This window comes from Capricornis sumatraensis, chromosome 16 (assembly GCF_032405125.1).
Source record: "Capricornis sumatraensis isolate serow.1 chromosome 16, serow.2, whole genome shotgun sequence".
Taxonomy (NCBI): domain Eukaryota; kingdom Metazoa; phylum Chordata; class Mammalia; order Artiodactyla; family Bovidae; genus Capricornis; species Capricornis sumatraensis.
The window spans coordinates 77,117,545-77,131,032 of record NC_091084.1 but is presented as its reverse complement, the minus strand read 5'-3'; the positions used below and the strand labels follow the sequence as shown (position 1 = coordinate 77,131,032).

General features: G+C 45.0%; 1 protein-coding gene across 4 annotated transcripts in view; it reads right to left on the bottom strand.

The window, feature by feature from the left end:
* ATG13 (autophagy related 13) overlaps positions 1 to 13,488 on the bottom strand; it is a 47,298-nt gene that overhangs the window by 4,863 nt on the left and 28,947 nt on the right. For 3 of the 4 annotated variants that reach the window (XM_068989321.1, XM_068989322.1, XM_068989323.1), the window contains exons 6-13: positions 12,701 to 12,841; positions 9,780 to 9,820; positions 8,921 to 9,017; positions 8,498 to 8,596; positions 7,603 to 7,696; positions 3,009 to 3,145; positions 723 to 837; positions 110 to 187 (exon numbers count right to left, since the gene is read on the bottom strand). In XM_068989321.1, the coding sequence (XP_068845422.1) occupies positions 110 to 187; positions 723 to 837; positions 3,009 to 3,145; positions 7,603 to 7,696; positions 8,498 to 8,596; positions 8,921 to 9,017; positions 9,780 to 9,820; positions 12,701 to 12,841 (802 nt within the window). Of the gene's footprint in view, positions 1 to 109; positions 188 to 722; positions 838 to 3,008; positions 3,146 to 3,555; positions 3,667 to 4,428; positions 4,528 to 7,602; positions 7,697 to 8,497; positions 8,597 to 8,920; positions 9,018 to 9,779; positions 9,821 to 12,700; positions 12,842 to 13,488 lie in introns of all 4 variants that reach the window. The other variant, XM_068989320.1, reaches the window with a different exon arrangement.

Sequence of the window (13,488 nt, the reverse complement as noted above, 5' to 3'; positions counted from 1 at the left end):
GAGTCAAGGGCGTGGGTAACGCTCCGCGGAGGAACAGTGAGTGGCCCACCAAGAAGGACGACCACTGTGGCGCTGTCTCCCTGCAAACATCACTCAGCGACGGACTCACCATGGGGTCCGTATCCTCCAGCTCCAGGTTCTTGGGAGCAAACATGGCAAAGGGTATGTCCAAACTGGTCAGGGTCACCTGGAGAGACGCAGGAGAAAGTATTAGCGTGGCCCCTTCCCCAGCTCGTCTGCTTCCTCAGGGGCTCCCAGAAGGGGGGGGCATCCAGCAGGTTCACACACTTCAGCTGGCCACGCCACCCTCAGGTTCCTGTCTTGCTGGAGACCCCTCCAGTCTCCCCTGCTTCCCACCACGTGCCCACAGCATCTACAGGACCCTGGAATTCAGCTCTGGAAGCCTGACCCACAGCAGTTCAGTAACAAGTGCTCCTCACTGGCAGAGCTGCGGAGGACTTTCCTGTCTCACGCGAGGCTGAGTTGGTGACACTGCAGTGCGACGTGTATACTAAATGGTGTGGTCTCCTCTCCTGTGAGACCCCAGAGCAACAGTTCTCAGCGTTTCTGGAGTGATGTCACAGGTCATTCATCCTCTCCATAGAAAATTCACACACAGCCACACCATTCTGCATGTGATTTCAGTGGTTCCACAGGCCCCAGGTAAGACCTCACCCTAAGGGCTCACACATTCTCACAGGTTGTGAGGGCAGAAAAATCACCTGGTTGATGGGCTTGTTGACAAAAGCCCCCACTTTCCGGACAAAGATGGTCTCCAAGACATCGTGGGGGGAGGCCCGTCCCTCGCTGCCGTTTGATACAGTTTCAGCGTCCTCACTGGAGAAGAAAAGGTCATGTCAGCTCTCCTTCTCAAACCACAGCAGAGCCTACTGGGTTCCCCGTAAACCCACTGCCTTGTGAGGCACCGCCCAGGACAGCAGCTGCCCCCACCAGCCCAGGCGTGTGGGAAATGGCAGTATGAAGCCTGCCTGGGGCCCCGTCACCCTCGCTTTTGAGTTGGGAGCAGAGGACTGCATTTCCTCTGGAAATTAGGAACTAAAAATTTAGGAGCTAAAAACAGGCACATGTGAATGAAACTCGGTGTCACAACTGTATAAAGCTTCCATAAAATTCACTGTCATACCAGGGACAAGCGTCAGTCACTGCGCATCCAGCTATCATACATATGGGCAAGCAGCTCTCATAAACGGCTAACTTTAATGTCAGTCCAGTTACAGAGCCAGACCCAAGATCTTACAGCCCCTCTTCACTTTGTCATTTTGCTGTCTGAAGCTCCACTCCACGTCTCCTGCCCTTTCCGTGCCCCGAGTCCTCTCTCTGTTCAGCAAGGTCTCTCAACAACACGCCCAACCTGGCTGCCCCTCCCTTTCCTCCCAGGTGGCGCAATGATGAAGAACCCGCCTGCCAACGCAGGAGGAGGGGCGAGTTCGATCCCCGGGTCAAGAACATCCCCTGGAGAAGGGAATGGCTACCCACTCCAGCATTCCTGCCTGGAGAACTCCACGGATAGAGGAGCCTGGTGGTCTACAGTCCAAGGGCTCAGAGTGGGATACGACGGAAGCAACTAAACGACTCCCTCGCTCCCTCCAGACTGATGCTGAGTCCCGAAAGGTGCGGACGCCAAGCAGAAGAAACCGGCTCAGACTGTCAGTCACAGCCCTGCGAGAAGCCGGGGATGGGAAAGCCCCAAAGCAGGGGCTCAAGATGGGGAGGACTATGCAGTCCAAGGGGCTCCCGGGCTCCAGACACCAGGGGGGACCAGCGTCTGAGAGCCCCCGGCACAGGGTCCTCTGTCTTCATTTACTCCAGGTCATACCCCAGGAATCCAGGCTCGGAATACGAGAGTGAAATGACTACACCGAGGCTTTCTTGGCTGTCCGGTGGTTAGCACTCTGCCCCCACTGCAGGGGACACAGGCTCAGTCTCTGGTAAGAGAACTAAGACCCTGCACGCTGCCAAAACACAAAACAACACTGAAGAGGGCTCCCCTTTGATTGTCTAATAGGAGGAAAGAAGACGGAGGTTTGACGGGCCAGGCATGAAAGTAATTGTTTTCCCTGATGGATGGCATGGAAAGATCCTTCCAAATAAACCCCTCCCCCAACTCCACTGTGGGAATGGAAAAAACAAACAACCCAGGAATTTCTAATATCTGAAAGTTCATTTAAGATGCAATGGGGCAATCGACGTCATTATTTCTGGGGCCTTCCAGTTAAGAGGGCAGTGGAGGTCAAGGCAGGCCCAGCTTCCCACAGAACTCTGGGTGAAATGGAAAGAGCGAGTCTGGGCTCTGTAATCCAAGAAGCCAGGCCTGTGCCTGGCCATTCTGTGAGCTAACTGTTCTCTTAGGCCAATCATTTAACCCTTCTGAGATCCTGTTGCCTTCTAAAGGGAGGTAACGTGGTGACTTTTGCAGGGTGGGATTATGAGAACTTTCCACCCAATCCACATCTTCAAAATCTGACTCACACTGTATCACTTCTGCAATCAGAAAAGACAAGGTTTCTTTTTGTATTCCAGTAAGGAAAAGCAGTTGTTTCTACGGGATCTGCAGGAGGCGAACATAGGAGAAAAAGAAACTGGATCCTAACTCCCACTGCAGACACACCATGACTCCGATGTCACGGGTGTGGTTAACAACACTCTGTTCTGGTCTCAGGGAATTCTGAGGACACCCAGGAAATCCACCTCAGGGGACGAGAGGAACATCTCAAAACACCTTCCCTGCATCAGGGTGAGGCGCACCAAGCCCAGCTGCCTACTGTCAGAAGCCAGTAGTGGTGCCCAGGGCAACCCCCCTCACACACCAGCTGCAACGCAAGATTCTTATCGGGAATTTGAAGGATTCCACATTTTCCCTGCCAATGCCAAGCCTGAGCCAATGCTGAAAGCTACTCTTTACTTGCTGATACCAAATAAGCAGATGTGTTGGGAAGGACAGGCCCCTGGATGGTCTGAAGAGCAGCTGAGCCAAAACGTGAACTCACCTGCTGGATGGCGTGGCGGCACAGTGGGCCCCATCAGAAGGGGTGTAGGTTGCCAGTCTCTCCTGGTCAGCCTGGGCACCATGGGCAGGCTGGTTGGGACCAAGGGGTACCCCACCTTCCTTCCCAGGGACCATTAGCTTTGGGGGAAAATGAAAAAATACAGTGAATCACGGCAATGTCAGGCAGGAGGGGAGACTTGCTGCCTAGCACGATGGCATCGGCTGTCCAGCTTTCCCCTCACCAATGCTGCCACCAAGTGGGCAGGAAACCTTGGAAATCTTGATCCTTTCTGGGGCTCGCTCAGTTAATCGAAGACATGCACGGAAGTGACTACAGAGGGAAAGAGGGGGAAAACACTCGGGAAGCTCTTCTTTTCTTTCTGAAGTGTAAGAGGCAGCCTCTCAGAATCATCTTAGTCCTCCGAAGTTAAAGAAGAGCTTTGGTTCAGAAGACTTAGAACATGGGTGTCTCAAGAGGCCCCTCTAGTGTGTCTGGGCGGGGGAGGCAGCACAGGAACCCCGAGTGTCCTCCCCATCTTTAAAGATACCTGGTGAGGGTGTGTGGTGTTTAAGCCAGCAGCAAACACTACTGGATAAGCCAGGTCAGCGGATCCAACGCCCAGGGCAGCAGGCTGATAGGAAAGGCGAGAGCTGGAGAGCTAAGCAAGAGAAAAACAAAGAGGGGCCGCGGAAAGGAGGAGGGAAAACAGCCACTCCCAGAGTGTGACCAGCGATCAGATCAGTGGGGTGAGGAGCGGGTCCAGCCCACGGCCGCACAGTGAGTGCGCTGCGGGGGAGGGCCTCATGTGAGGGTTACAGACAGACCAGGCCGTTGCTCTGAGAGTAGGAAGACAGACTGATCTGCAGTGGGGCTGACAGCCTCAGCTCCGTGCCCTCCCAAGGCCTCACAGGAGCTCCCTGCTCCCCCTTCTCCCAGGGGTTCAGCTAACTGGCTCAGCTTCCAGCCAAGCAGATCTGGGGAGCACCGTCTGGGCAGAACTGGGAGCCAGAGCCAGCAGCTTTCCCAGGTCATTCTAGTCTCTTCTTTGACCTTGAGGTCCCTTTGAAACACAAGGCATCTTTTTAAATCACACCTTCCATTACCACTAGGTTTGGGAGGGTTCCTATTTATAGTGAAAAAGAAAGAAAACCACTCTTGGATGGTTTATCTGGAAAAAAAAAAAATCTAAACAACTCCATGTACTTTTCACATCAAGGGTAGGAGGAGGGGCGAACGATGAATCCTATTTTGGGCTGCTGTGCAATGGCTGCATCCTGTTAAAAATCAATTACCGCACCTCAAAATAACCCACAGAACACTTGGGGATACTTAAATAACTATACCCTGTTCTTTATTTACAGTTTTCAAATAAAAAAAGAAACCATCTGATAATATCCCCTTCTTCCCAGTATGGACTCACTTGGTGGGAAAAGGCCAGTCCTGCCGTGGGGACCCTCAGAGTGTCCGTCACCACAGGAGCAGGGGTCTGAGAAAGTGCCTTTGTGGCCGTAAGCACACACTGTGCACAGACACACACGAAGACAGGAGAGACAGGAGAAAAAAGAAGGGGCTTGTGAAAGAAGTGAAAGAAACCCTGGAAAGGGCAGTAGCAACAGAGGCTGAAATGCAGTGAGGTCAGGAGGGAAGCAGGGAGAAAGCTGTATGACCGCCTTCTGAAAAGGACCGCTTGGAAACGTGTGAAGAAGAGAGTTTATCCCTGGCGTCCTCCCTGACGTGCAGGTAGAAAGCAAAGCTGAGTCGAGCTGCTATGACTTGGTGAAACCTGAACCAAGCATTAGTCTGCCTTTAGTCAAAAGAGGGTCTCTTTTAGAAAATTTCCAACAGGAGGGTCCTGAGAACGTACACAGGGTATGCTAAACAGGAATGAGGACGCTGAGACTAAGATATTCGACTGAAAGCCTTTTTCTGGGGACTCAGAATCTGTAGGCTCAGGTTTAAACAGTTGAGGCTTGTTGGCTGTGCTTTTAAAATGCTCAGGGACCCAGTGGCGAACTTTCTTGCATCAGCTCAGGGAAGATGAGGTGGCGTGCAGGTGTAGGCATCAGAGTGTGTGTGTGTACATGCTCACAGTCCCTGAGGGTGTAGAAGAGCTTGACGGAGTGAAGGCTGGGCATTTTCAAAACTCAGGATTTCAAAGCTAATTATGGGCAGGATGATTGTTTTGGGTCTTGCTGTTCCATCTTTAAGTCTCGCCAATTAGCTAATTAATGAATGCCTAGAATTGGAGGTAGGACCAGATACAGTACAGGTTCTGAGTCACAACTATTTATTATAAACTCAGCTCTGTGCCCCAATGATACAACAATCCTTACTTTACTAGAAAAACAAAACCAGCCCATTAACAGGTATTTACTGGATCACAGCAAAAGCTCAAACAGAAATTGCTGAACACTTACGCGATTCCCTAGATTAAACAAAAGAAGAAACTATTTCAACATTTACAGGAACAAAGAGACCAGGTGGTAAATAATTTTTCTCTCTCTGTTCTACCATCAGCTTCAAAATGAGTATTTCTGCACCAAACTGTATAGTCTTGATTACAGGTACTCAGGGAGCAGTGACAAGGCTCACCCACTGGGTGCTCTCGCTGATGAAATCTTGACGAGATCTACTTTTAAACTGTGACAAGACACAATAGGCAACTGATAACATGAAACACACAGGCTCTCCTTACACAGGTTAATAAACCTTTTTGCAAACCTCAGCTACAGAAATGACTTAACTTCCCTTTACTTTTGGGGTCAGGCTGAATTTCCACTGTATCAGAGAAAAAAGAAAAAATGATGTGTTAAAGCCCCAGGCTCACCATCCCTAACATCTCCCAAGTTTATACATTGTTTATGAGTTTATCAGTTGTTAAATGAGCATTAAATGACATATTCATATTTTGATGATTTAAAAAAACCATCAACTCACCAATGTGCACTAGTAAGAAAGTAAGCTTTCCTCCTTTTTTGGGTCAGTATCGCTCCCTGTCAGCAAGCACACCAGAAGCCACCCTCTTCCAGAGCAACGGCTATATGCATGCCTACATATATTAATGGGGAGGGGGGAAGAATAACAATTCCTACACCCCCAAACCAAACTGTCCAAACAATTTCACAAAACTCTCTTAAACTTTAAATTGTCACATTAGAAATAACAGTGATCCATGAATTTCTATAAAGTCCTTCATACATAAGTTAGCTTTTGTGCTTAACCCCTGTTTTTAAAACAAATTAGAACTATACTTTTAATTTAGTATCTAAAGGCACAGGATGGAATAAATTTAAATTTTTTCTTAATGAAGAAAATATAGAGGATAAAAATGTATGGACAGCTAATTAATTTGTTGGGTCCGACACCCCCAAGTAAGATGGCGAAAGTAAGATGGTGAAACAGGATAATCAGGAGCTAATTTAGGCTTTCCAGGCGGCACTAGTGGTAAAGAACCCACCTGCCAGTGCTGGAAATGTAAGAGACGTGGCTTCGATCCCTGAGTTGGGAAGATCCCCTAGAGAAGGGCTCCAGTGTTCTTGCCTGGAGAATCCCATGCACAGAGGAGCCTAGCAGGTTATAGTCTATAGGGTCACACAGAGTTGGACACAACTGAAGTGATTTAGCATGCACACATGCATGAGTCTAATTTAAAGGAAAACAGAATTCACTTAGGGAATCATCTAATATGAAAGAAAAGAGGAGGGAAAAAAATAGAGGCAGGCAACGGGTAGATGATAAACAATCTGAGGTGGAAGGGAAGAAACGTGCCCTAAAATTCAGTCAGCTGGGAAAAACGACTCCTTATCTGAAGCAGTCTCAGAACAACATGTATATCCTATACTTCTTCGGGGAAAGTGTTCACATTGCTTGGAGCCTGTGTTTTATTGAAACTGGCTGTGACACTGAAGATGGAGCCTAGTGGAAAAGTTAACGGTTAATCATGTTCAGAGAGGGAATGCAGACAAGCAGATATCTATGGAACTATTAAGGAAAACTGCATAGCTGGGGTCTTAATGGCATTTTATGCTAAATGATCACTGGCTCGTTTTTTGCTCCGTCCATTATTAGGAACCATATTTCAGAACCACTTCAAAGCAGCAGCAGTTACTGGGACTTCCCTAGTTGTCCAGTGGTTAAGATTCCATGCTTTCACCACGGGGGCATGCGTTCGATCCCTGGTCAGGGAATGAGGATCCCGGATCTCATGTGCTGCTGGGTTTGGCCAAAAAAAAAAAAAAAAGAAGTAGCTGCTAGTTCTAACAAGTGTTGCGTTCAGTGTCTCTCTGGTGCCAGAACACAATTCTGATTTTGTAGGGGTTTTCTGTGGCTGATTTTCTAGGGAATTTTAAGATGTCACCAGGGAGGTAAAAGTTACATGGAATCTTGCATGTTAAGATTACAGACTAGAAATACTACAGTATTATCTGCTGGGTAAGAAGGTTCTCCTTTACTCCTCAAAATAACTCCTTGAAATAATCACCACCACCACCACCACAAGAGATTGTTATCTAAATTTTCACATGAAATTTTCATTTCATAAGGCCCATATATGTACCGAATAACTACCACCACGCCAGAACCTGATTCCCCCTACCTGGGAGGGAGGCGAGGTGGAAAAAGAGGTGGCGCACACTTCTTGAGAATCTTCCACAGAAGGACACGTTACTCCAGTGTCCTCGCCGGTGGTTCTGTGGTGAGGGGGAAAGAAATCATGAACTGACTGACGGCAGCCAATTTCATAAAGGACACAAAGAGAGCTGAGATATGGATGCAAGTTGTGGTAAGAATTCTTTCTGGCAGTCCCTAATGTCAAGGGAGGTGCATTGAGTCCTTGATAATTTCAAATATGTTCAGAAAGCAGCATCTAGAGGTTGACAATGGCTTTTTTAAAAAAATCCGAACATTTCACCTGACATATCTTTGAAAGCATTTTTTTAAAGCCTGGCCAGTGTAGGGCCAAAGAATCATCAGCAACAGAGAATGCAGTGAAATAAAAATCTAGACTCCAAAGACAAAAACCGATCCAACTTCACGAGTGCTTCACAGAAAGGCAGCATCTTCCCTGGTACACATCTGTTCCAGTCTCTCGACAACTCTGTTTTCTGGGATCTAGGCCTGGAGATGTTTGATTCTGAGGAATAAAACTGAATTGTGCCAGTGGTGACCTGAAAACCACCTAATCTGCAAAGGACATTCTTTCTCCACATTACTGCCACTCTCACAGTTTCTAAGTAAAATCAAACCAAAAGTCAAATCAGTACTGTCTAGGTCAAAATATCCAACGATTTTCTGAGACTTTCTACCTTTTGTCTAGGGGTACCTGACAGGCAGCAGCAAGGATACAGCCAGCCACTCCACTTCCCTCCCCGTGGGGTCTCCATTCATGTGCCCTGCCTATCAGTGAGTGCGGATAAAGGTGCTCTACGGGCCTGTGCGAGATGGATGTTTCTGGAGCCACAGTTTGGAAAAGAGTTTTCCACATTCCTCACCTGTAATTGCAGGGGTGCATGGGCGAGGAGCTGGGATAGGGACGGTCCACAAAGTGATCAATAATAATGCCCATGATAGGTGGGGTCCTCTCAAAGTGCCTGTAATGCAGGAAGCAGATGGCCACATTTGTTAGAATGCCTTGTCACGGCCCCTGAAGCCCTCAGAGATCCCTTTGCCTCTTATCTATTGGAAGGAACCACAGAACCTCAACCCCTGCATCCCTGAAAATAAACCATCACTTCTCAGCTTCTCCAATCTGGAAACTGGGTTCTCTCAGTTCAGCAACGGCAACGCTGAACTCTAGGCCTAGCCGAGGCGAGGAGGGGGAGTGGTTGGAAGAAAAACAACTTTAATATCTTTGGAAGAGTTCCTTTTTTTTTTTTTGGGAAGATTTCTGTTGGATTCCTAGGCTCTTTCCTCACCTGGTGGACATGAATGCCAAGTTAATTCTGTAAGCACAGGAAAGAGTGATGGTGCCCACAGGGGTACCCACTGTCCCAACACGAACTGTCTGGAAACCTAGGAAAAGAGATAAATAATTAGCTTTTTTCCAGACAATACTGACACTACCATCAGTACGTCTTTCCCTGAACCATTCAGCCACTTGTACAACCTCTGGTATGACCCACTTAGCTACCTTGAATGCAGCAGCCTCGATTTCATACATGTGTGTATGTGTATACATATAATTTTATTTTAATTTATTCTATGTTGACCTAATACTGGCAGGGGAAAAAGCATCTGTTTCCTGATAAAACTACCTTCAAAGAGGTAAAATGATTATTAGTCCTAAAGCTTAAACAAGTCCTAACCAACCCTGTCCAGATATGCCAATAAGACATTAAAGGGACACAGAGAGTTCCTCACACAAATACCTCAATTTATGAAGCAAATGCACTCCCACCCAAGCTGCCACCCCAGAACTAAGCACAGAAAAAAGCCAGGGCATTACAATAAAACTTTACTAGTTTTCTGTTTTACTTCCAATTTTTCAAAATTATTGATGCTCATCAGAAACATTTAACATGATCACTGTAGAAAATTAGGAAAACAGACAATCATATAAAGAAGAATAAAGAATTCTGAGTTACTAGAACTTTTGGGAAAATTATTCAGTTATTCCCTGGTGGCTCTCCAGATCTCCTACCTGTCTTTCCCTTACTTGTATCACACATACTAAAATCACAAGCTGTGTAGTATTACAGGCAGCATCCAAGCACATCTCTGAAGTCAGGAGAACACTTAGCAACACTACAAATGTTTTTTAACCTTGATACATACCTTCCCCTAAGCCATTCAGCTGAACGTCCCCAAAATATATTCTGTAGGGAAGAAAGAAGAAAATGTTACTTGATTCTTTATTCTAAGGGCCTGCATATTAAACATCTAGAAACAAAGTCAACAAAACCAACCCTTCTTTTCTCATCTGCATGAACATCTCTCCTAATGGAGCAGTATTGCTACTATTTGATTAAGCTGTAGGCATGAAGATGGTTATGGAGAGGACTGGTTAAAAAGTTAGAAAAATAAAAATTAAGTGTGACCTGCTGTTTAAGTTTCTTATTCCTGCTTCTGCAGCATATCTGTAAAGTTATATGCATGCATGCGCGCTAAGTTGCTTCAGCTGTGCCCAACTCTTTGTGACCCCATGGACTATAGCCTGCCAGGCTCCTCTGTCCATGGGATTCTCCAGGCAAGAATACTGGAGTGGGTTGCCATGCCCTTTTCCAAGGGATCTTCCCGACCCAGGGGTTGAACCCGCATCTCTTATGTCTCCTGCACTGGCAGGTGAGTTCTTTACTACTAGCACCACCTGGGAGCCCTTTGTAAAGTATACCTATTGGGAAATAGAGAAGGTACAAACAAAATTGGCAAATAGTTCTGGAACTTTTATTACAAGATATAAGACTTTTTTTTTTTTTAGAATTGACACACAACATTATATTAGTTTCAAGGATATATAATGATTCAATATCTGTACACATTGCAAAATAATCTCCACACTAAGTCTGGTTAACATCTGTCATCATTCACAGTAACATAATTTTTTTTTCTTGTGATAAGAACTCTTAAGATCCACTTTCCTAGCAACTTTCAAATATGGAATAGAAGTCACTAGATTTTGAAGTGTGACCTTTAGTCAAAGTGGGCTCACTCTGCTTCTCCAAAGTCATTCCATCATTCTAAAGTAAACTGACTAAGAAATTAGAATATCTTTTCCACCACTGAATAAATAGGCAAGACTATTCTAAAACTATGAAAATCTAAACACAGTAGAACCTTTCCATGAATCTCCCTGGGAAGGCCAATCTATTTAGCAAAAAGTCTGAATTATAAAACACTTAAAATGTATTTTTATATTTTTGAAGTACTACTGTTGAAAATTAAACACATACATGGGTATGTTCAATAAAAACTAAGCTCTGAAAATCTACAAAGCCCTAAGGTTAGATGTTAGAGATGAGATAAAGATAAACTAGGGCCAAGTCCTAGGATGAATCTGAACCCTAGGTGTCACAGATTACAGTTTGGAATGGAAGAAAAGAAATGTATATACATATCTGAAATACATGCATGAAAGTGACAGACACCATAAAAGAGGGGTTAGCCAACTTTTGTTTAAAGGATCAGTTAGTAAATATTTTAGACTTGAGGGCCATATAGTCTGGGGCAACTATTCAGCTCTGCTCTCATACTACAAAAGTAGCCACTGATAATAGGTAAATGAATGGGGTGGCTATGTTGTAAAATAATTCTATTTATAAAACTATTTGTAAAAGAATTCTATTTATAAAAACAAGCAAATGGGGGAAGAATTCCCTGGTGGTCCAGTGGTTAAGACTCTCTGCTTCCACTGTCGGGGGCCCAGGTTCAATCCCTGACTGGGGGGAACTAAGATCCTGCAAGTTCTACAACTTGGCCAAAAGAAAAAAAGGCCTCGAAAAGTAAACACACCTAGGGTTGCTAGATTATTTCAACAGAACTAGTTAATTCTCTAATCCGTGGTCCTTCCATCCTGTTATACCAATTCTTCTCAAAATCAGCTCTTTGCATGTAAGCCAAAGGCCAACACCCATGGCTCATCATTAACATGAAACAGAGTCCTGGCTAATTTGGGAACCCTGACTTTCCAGGCTCTGCTCTCGCACTTTGCTAAATATCCTCTTCACCACCACTCTGGTCCATTCAACAACCTATATCAGTTCAGTCGGTCAGTCGTGTCCAACTCTTTGTGACCCCATGGACTGCAACACGCCAGGCTTCCCCATCCACCACCAACTCCTGGAGCTTCCTCAAACTCATGTCCAACTTGGTGATGCCATCACTTCATGGGAAATAGATGGGGAAACAGTGGAAACAGTGAGAGACTTTCTATTTTTGGGCTCCAAAATCACTGCAGATGGTGACTGCAGCCATGAAATTAAAAGACGCTTGCTCCTTGGAAGAAAAACTGACCAACCTAGACAGCATATTAAAAAGCAGAGACATTACTTTGCCAACAAAGGTCCATTTGGTCAAAGCTATGGTTTTTCCAGTAGTCATGTATGGATGTGAAAGTTGGACTATAAAGAAAGCTGAGCGCTGAAGAACTGATGCTTTTGAACTGTGGTGTTGGAGAAGACTCATGAGAGTCCCTTGGACTGCAAGGAGATCCAACCAGTCCATCCTAAAGGAAATCAGTCCTGAGCATTTATTGTAAGGACTGATACTGAAGTTGAAACTTAATACTTTGGCCACCTGATGCGAAGAACTGACTCACTGGAAAAGACCCTGATGATAGGAAAGATTGAAGGTGGGAGGAGAAGGGGATGACAGAGGATGAGATGGTTGGATGGCATCACCGACTCAATGCACATGAGTCTGAGTAAGCTCCCGGAGTTGGTGATGGACAGGGAAGCCTGGCATGCCGCAGTCCATAGGGTTGCAAAGAGTTAGGCATGACTGAGAGACCAAACTGCCTGAGGATTTAAAAATCCTTTCCATAGCCATCAAGACTGTGTATAAACAAAAGGATAAAGAACTTGGTTGCTTTGGGAAAAGCTGAGGTTCATAAAGGAGAATAGACAGGCAATCACAGTAAAGGTATAGCATCAACCATCCAAATATCTGTCCAAAAATTAATCGTGGAATACCTGGATGCTGGTCAGACAATGTGCAAACTGATGAGTCCAAAGTGTGAATCATGAAGGTGAGCTGTTTACCTGTATAAGATGACATACTCATGACCTTGCTTTCTGGAGAGTCTGTAAGCTGGTGTCACCCTAGTTATAGCAAGCAGAGACTTCAGCAGCAATGACAATCTGTTGTACACGGCATAGGAAACTTTGATTTCTTTATCACACCTGAGGAGCAAAGACACTATCAGCATTCTCCTACTCAGCTAACACAAAACAAAGAACAAAAATGCAATGGATAGAGACATTAGTTATGCTCCATGAAGTGACTGACATTATTTGTCAGCATTAGAATATATAACTGAATAACCTTACTGTACACTATAAACTAATATGACATTAAATATCAACTTAATACTTCAATATTTAAAAGTCTAAAAAAAATCTGTTAGCATTATTCATAAATTCGGATAGAATATAACTTGATGTGCAGCCTAAATAACATTTTACAGAGTGTTACAGTCAAAAGAGATAGTTGCTAATTAAATGCTGGAACTGTATAAGATTAAATTTATAATTAAAACATCTTCTGAACTAAACTTCTAATCAGAGTGCTTTGTCAGCTCATCAACAAATTGTTGATGGTGACCAAAGTTTTACTTCCCCATGCAGCAGACAAAGGCAGGTAGGCAACAAAAGCTCTCCAGTATATTTTTTTCTAGCTTTGAAGCAGCTATCTTTCAAAGAAATAAAGCAGAACACTTAAAAACAGTAATTCAGTATTGCAGTTGTATTACTGAAAGTACAAACATAATTTCACTGTACTATCTTACAGCAGTCTACTTCTATACATCTAACGGGAAATCTGGAGAAGT